At 36.9% G+C, this 6,466-nt stretch overlaps 1 protein-coding gene across 1 annotated transcript in view; it reads right to left on the reverse strand.

The window, feature by feature from the left end:
- KPNA5 (karyopherin subunit alpha 5) overlaps positions 1 to 5,908 on the reverse strand; it is a 39,195-nt gene extending 33,287 nt beyond the window's left edge. Inside the window, exons 1-2 of the mRNA XM_060114495.1 lie at positions 5,764 to 5,908; positions 750 to 883 (exon numbers count right to left, since the gene is read on the reverse strand). Coding sequence (XP_059970478.1) covers positions 750 to 878 — 129 coding nt within the window. The 5' untranslated portion in view covers positions 879 to 883; positions 5,764 to 5,908. The remainder of the gene's footprint in view (positions 1 to 749; positions 884 to 5,763) is intronic.
- Positions 5,909 to 6,466: the final 558 nt, after the last annotated feature.

Consider the following 6,466-nt stretch of genomic DNA (forward strand, 5'->3'; position numbering starts at 1 on the left):
TTTTTTTTTTGAGTACCTACTGTAATATAGTAGAGACTATGTTAGCTACTACAAATAGGGGAACGACAAATAGTCATATTTCTAAAACAGGCCTTTTTCTACTTTCTTCATTGCTAGTCCCTTTTACACATTAGTTTTAATTCATGTATGTGAGGACCATACCCTCCTAATTATTTATGAATACTTCTAAATTTAGGTATATCCTGGAATGAAAAATGTTGAGATGCATTCTTTTAATTTTTCTATTCCTTATGTCACATATGTAAAGTTCAAACAGAGAAGGCTAAGAGGTCTGCCTGATAGACTATAGGAGGAACAGTATGAATAGCATAGGAAAACGATTATAATTAATTTAGGGGCAAGAGCTATGAAAATCATAAAGCAACAAATGAATACAATTAATGTTTTTTAGGGGGCAAATTTTACAGTGACAAGTAGAAGTGATCTAAATAGGCTCAAGAGTAAAAATTTCTTAGCACTGGAGCAGAAATATTAATGTAAAAGGTTTATCAATGGAACAGAAAAGCCATTCTTGTCGGTGATTAAAAATAGCACAGGATTCTGATTCGTGAATTTGCTAATATTATTACTGGAGCCTAATAAATTAAAAAATATATTTACCCATAATTACTTTCCTAAAACATTTTTTTCATTTAAAATTATCTAAAGATCAGCAGCAATAATACTACTTCTAAACTCTTTATATAATGTTTTTATGTTAACACAATTAAATATTTTAAAACACCTACCTGTTCTTCCCTTTTTTGTTTTCGAAGCTGTATTCCTTCTTCTTCTCTTCGTCTACGCATCTCTTGGGGATTTAGGGCTTTATTCTTATAACTTTTCATTCTATAGTTATCTTTCCCTGGACTAGCCATGGCATCTTAAGATTAGGAGAGAAGAAAACAGATAGTGATAACTCTCAAAACAACACAAGATGTTTACTCTAGGGCAATTAACTTCAGGCTCATGGATTAAATAGACCAACAAAACCCATTCTGAAAATTATGTACAAAGAATACATTTCCTCACTGCCATATCAAAATTGGAGCAAAATGACCAAATATTTTAGAACTTAACTATCAAATAATAGATTTTGGTCTAAACACAAAGTCATTACCCTAATTTCACTGATTCTGAGATGCACTCCCCCATCCCTGGTATTTTAAAGTTTCTGTAAGTGAGATGCATCTTAAAATTACTGTCAGCCAGGAACTAATCATGAAATAGTTGGGTAAAAAACTTCTAAATTACAGCTTATGGAAAGATCAAGAAATAACCAGCAATGAATTGTCTTATTTTCAATAAAATATGGTATCAGGCTTCAGTAAGCACACCTCACATATTTATTGGAGTCTGTCTTCTTTCATTTACTTAAGGCACTGCCTAAAGAACTAAAGCCACACAGGTCATGACCTGAGTTATGACTGCCTTACCAGTTTTCAGTACTAGAGTATAATTAGTTCTTTTAAAATACTGAAATACTTCTATTTTATTTTTAAGTAGTTTTATTATAAATGTTTTTTAAAAATTAACATTTATATAAACATTTTTATAAGTATATTTAAAATATATATTTTATATAAATATAAAACTGTATATTTGAATATATATAATAGTTTTAGAAAAAGAATTATAAACACTTCTTAGTATTACATTAATATTTTGGTATTATTGGAAACAAATACAAAATTACTAATACTATAACCTATCCTGCATTTACACATAAAAAAAATCAGTCTAAAGCAGGGTTTCAATTTGAATTTAATATGAGAGATAATTAATGCCTATCTAGAATGTTATTCTGATAAATTCTGATGACATACCCATGTATAGCCAGAGAGAATGCTGTAATCAATTAGCACTTATGAAGTAAACAGTAGAGAAGGAGAGATGAGCATTTATATGCCATCCCTGATATAGAAGAGCTAGATTAATGAAATGACAAATTATATTTTAAGTAGTAAAGTACACTAAAACATAAGCATTAAATCCTGCGAGAGCACAGAAGACACAGAAACTAACTGTGCCTTAGGGAGTTCTGAAAGATTTCCCAGTTATCCTGTCTTAAAGGATGAGCAAGAATTTGCCAGGGAAGTGGATGAAAGGGGAAAAGGAAGGGAACAAGTATTTCAGACAGAGGGAATATATGTAAACACAGAATTCATGAAGAAGCCTGGCATAAACATGGAACAGTAAGAAATCAAGTGTACCTGAACAAGAGGATGCATGGGAGAAGGGGCAGGAGATAAAGCTGGAAAAGTAGGTAAGAAAACATATGCTTCCTGCAATCTGGTTGAGAAATCTGGACTTGATCCCAAGGAATAGAATTAAAGAAATTAAAGTGAAGGTTGTTTCAAGCTTTGATGATAAAGACCTAAACTAAATTAGTAGCTGCGATGAAAAATATAGAAGACAGATTGATTCCAGAAACATTTCAGAAATTGATTCAATAAGAATTAGAGGCCAAATGAATGTAAGGAATATGCGGTAAGGAAGAAAAAGGAGTTGAGGATGACTCCATGGTTTTTAGTGTGAGCCATTTCAGTATAAGGACAAAATAACCCAAAATATGGAATACCGATAGAGGAACAGAGTGGTAGTTTTGTTTTCTTGCCTCCATGTTTTTGAGATGAAAATAATGAATTCAATTGTTTTACTTTTCATTTACATACAGCAAAAATCACTCTTTCAGAACTATGAATTTGACAAAATGCACAGGCATATAACCAACACAGTAAGATACAGAACAGCTTCATAACTCCCCCCAAAACTTCCTCACGCTGCTCCTATTAGTCCTTCTCCCACTCTTAAAACCTGACAACCACTGATTTGTTTTCTACTTCCATAGATCTGCCTTTTCCTATTTCCACATACATGAAATAATAACAGCATGTAGTCTTAATTGGCTTCTTTCATTTATCATAGTGCATCTATAAGTCATCCATGTTGTTGGCATGTATCAATAGATTATTCCTCCTTATCGTTGAGTAATATTCTATTGTACAGATATACCACAGTTTATCCATTCATTAACTGAAGGACATTTAGGTTGTTTCTAGTTTAGGGCAGTTACGAATAAATCTGTTATAAACATTCATGTACAGGTTTTTGTGTAAAAGTAAGTTTTCATTTCTCTCAGGTAAATACCTAGGAGTAGGATTGATGAATAATACGACAAGCGTATGCTTCCCATTTTATAAGAAACTGCCAAACTACAAAGTAACTATAACATTTTGCATTCCCATTAGCAACATATAAGAGTTCCTGTTACTCTGTATCCTGGCTATACACTTGGTATTGTTAGAATTTTGTTATTGTTAATTGTAGCCATTCTAATGGTATACAGTGACTTTTAATTTTAAATGTGTTAAATTTACAGTACATAGGGCACAAACAGAAGGTTTTTATTTATGGATGGTTAAAAATATGAGTCAAAACTCAGGAAAAGAGTGCAGAATGATAATCCAAGAGCATTAGAGCTATAAAAGAAAGATGCCCAAAGGAGAAATCTTAAGGATATTAACATTTCAGTGGAAAATGGAAAGAGCAAAGGAAACCAAAAATAAATAGGAGGATCAGAAGAAAATAAGAGTAATGAAAAAGAAGGGAATTCAAAAGATAAAGGAGTATTTCAGTTGTAGTAGCACTAAAAACAGGTCACCCAATTTGTTCATTCATTGATTTATCCAGCAAATTTAAGTGCCTACAATAAGCCAAGTACCATAGGAAGGAAGCAGTAGATTTGATAATTAGGTCACTGGTAAAGACATTGAGAGAAATTTCATTAGTGGTGGAGCTAAAGGTTGAATGGAATGGGCTGAGGACTTCACAAGGATTTAAAACTTTGTGCCTCTGAACTTTTATTATTAACTTTCTTAATAATAACAATGTTTAGCATTATTCTCTACTTCATATATAAAAATTCTGTCACAGTAATAAAACCTTAGGCTCTTGTAAGGGAAAAACAGAGATAAGAGTCCATGACAGAGCAAACTGGGCTTCAACATTAGTTGCTGAATTATGTTCAACAGTATAAAATATCTTAGCAAAATGAAATGTTTGCAGCAATAAACCTCTTTAATATGCTTACCACCTATACATTAGGCATCTTCTAGGCCACTGGCCTCTTAACTTTTTGATCACATATCCTATGTACACAAAATACGTTTGGGAATTCCATGTACACAAAATACATTTGGGAATTCATCCTCAATATGTTTATTTATATACATGTATTACTAGCTTAATAAACTATCCCATTATAAATTCACAGATAGAAAATTTTTTAAAAAAACAGAGTAGTTTTAAAAGGTAAACAAACAGAAGTTCTAATATTTTCTCTCCACATCTGATTGAATCACCTTGTGCCTCCCAACACGCAGCAGACACTACTCCTTAATACCATCAGTCTAGGCAATGACATTAAAACCTTTCAATATAAATGTTAACCAAATAAAATCTAGCCCCAACAACTCATACATCATTTGTTCCTTTTTCTTCTGTAGTACTAACTTCTTGTCTCTTATTTAACATCCGCATCCTCACTGCAGTTGCTTCAAAGGGGATGTAAAGTTCAAGGAAAATGATCTTTAAAGGGGCCTCACCCAACGGGATTGTTTCTTTCTCTGGGTTATAGCTTAAAAGACTACTGTACTTCAAAGGTTGCTGTCTCATACAAGTTATTTTAAATATACGAAATGCTATTCAAACACTGTAAACACTGTAAAGTTGCCAGAGGAATTTTTTTTCAGTCATAAGCATATTTTTTCACTCTGCTCTTTGAAAAACTGCTTACGTTGGGCAACAACTGGAATCCGAACTTTTTCTAATATATATTAACGGAATTTCTTGTCTCCATAAAGCCTCCATTTCCAGGGGCTGGGGTGGCTGCTAGTAAGATTACAAGATCAGTACAAATGGGAAAGTGCACCAACCAGAAGATCTAAAGGACAAGAGGGAAAGTCACTTTATTACCAAGAGGGAAAGTCACTTTATTACAAAATAAATCACTGAATGTTGTAATTAAGAGACCTCAAATCAGAAGGCTTTAAAAAAATGTGTTAAAAAAGCCGAAGAGTTAATGCCCATGTCATATTCTTTTGAAGTATCACTATCCCGTTTAACAGCTTTCAACTCCTTTCATCTCTTATGCATTATCGAGGAGACACGATTAAATTTTCATCTTGGAAGTGAGCTGGCCGACTACTAGAGAGAAGCATCTAAGCCACGCTCGCCCGCGTCAGGACTGAGCCCTACCTGGCACCTGCATCCAGGTGGAGGGCAGCTCGTGGAGGTAGAGGGTGCGACCTAACATGTGTAGGCCCCTGGGACCGAACCTGCCTTATTCTGGACACGGTGAAACTTCTAATAAGCTGAGCCGCGGGACAGACTGCTGAGCCCCAGAAGTGACAGGCAACGTTTGACAAGACCATGTACCAAAAAAAGGAACTACCGAGAAACAGTGGAGCAGACTGGCGAGAGGATGAGATCCTCTGCCTGAAGCTCCTTCAGAGGACCAGCCCGGCTCTCGGAGAGGCTCAGTGCTCCCCGCGACTTCGCCTCCTCAAGAGAAAGGTCCGGCTGCCACGCCCCCGCCACCGCTCTCTCCCTCTGGGGAAGCTGAGAAAATCCCGCCTTGGCCTGGTACTGAACCCTTTGTAGGGGAAGGGGTAGATCAAAACAGTGGCCTCAGGAACTAATAGCTCCCAAAGGGACCAAACCCGAGGCTCACCCAACCTGTCCAGTGTCACTCCTACTTACCTATTAATGTGGCACTATCCGGCGCTCTGACTTTCCAGTCCCCAGCTGCGGCGTCTGCTGCGGTAACAGCGGGGTCACCACTCCGCCCCTAGCGATGAGTCTAGAGACCAGGCTCGCAACTCAAGATGGCGGCTTCCTGCGCCCCTCACCCGAGACCCCAAGGCTCGCCTCCCAGAAGCCCTTGCACGCGGCGGCGGCGGCGGCGGCGGCGGCACTGGCCAGCAGAGGGGGCGGAGAGAAACGGACGCTCCAGCGGCACCCACCGGTGGGGGAGCCGGCTTCTGCCCGGACTCCGGGATTTTAACCCGGCGCGGTTGCTGTTGCAGGAGTGTGTCCTACTGCCCTAGTCCTCCGTGCCAGCTCTCAGTCTTTCATTCACTCATTCGTTGGTTTGCTCACCCATCCATCCATCCACCCATTCATTTGTTCATTTTACAACGTGGTATATTGATGGAGGGCATAATCTGTGCCAGGCATTGTTTGATATTGGAGGTACAACAGTGTACACAACGGATAAAAATCTTAACCTCATGGAGCTTTATTTCCTTCCTTCCTACATTCTCTGCTCATTTGTTTCAAGCGTTTCGGTTAGCTATTTATTTAAATTTTTGGATTCTGTAACATCTGTGGATTTTTTGACAAAAAAGGAGTCAGTGATATATGAAATAAATAACTCCAGATAAAGTACTCTAAATTATTATAA

Source organism: Mesoplodon densirostris, chromosome 12, assembly GCF_025265405.1.
Source record: "Mesoplodon densirostris isolate mMesDen1 chromosome 12, mMesDen1 primary haplotype, whole genome shotgun sequence".
Classification (NCBI taxonomy): Eukaryota; Metazoa; Chordata; class Mammalia; order Artiodactyla; family Ziphiidae; genus Mesoplodon; species Mesoplodon densirostris.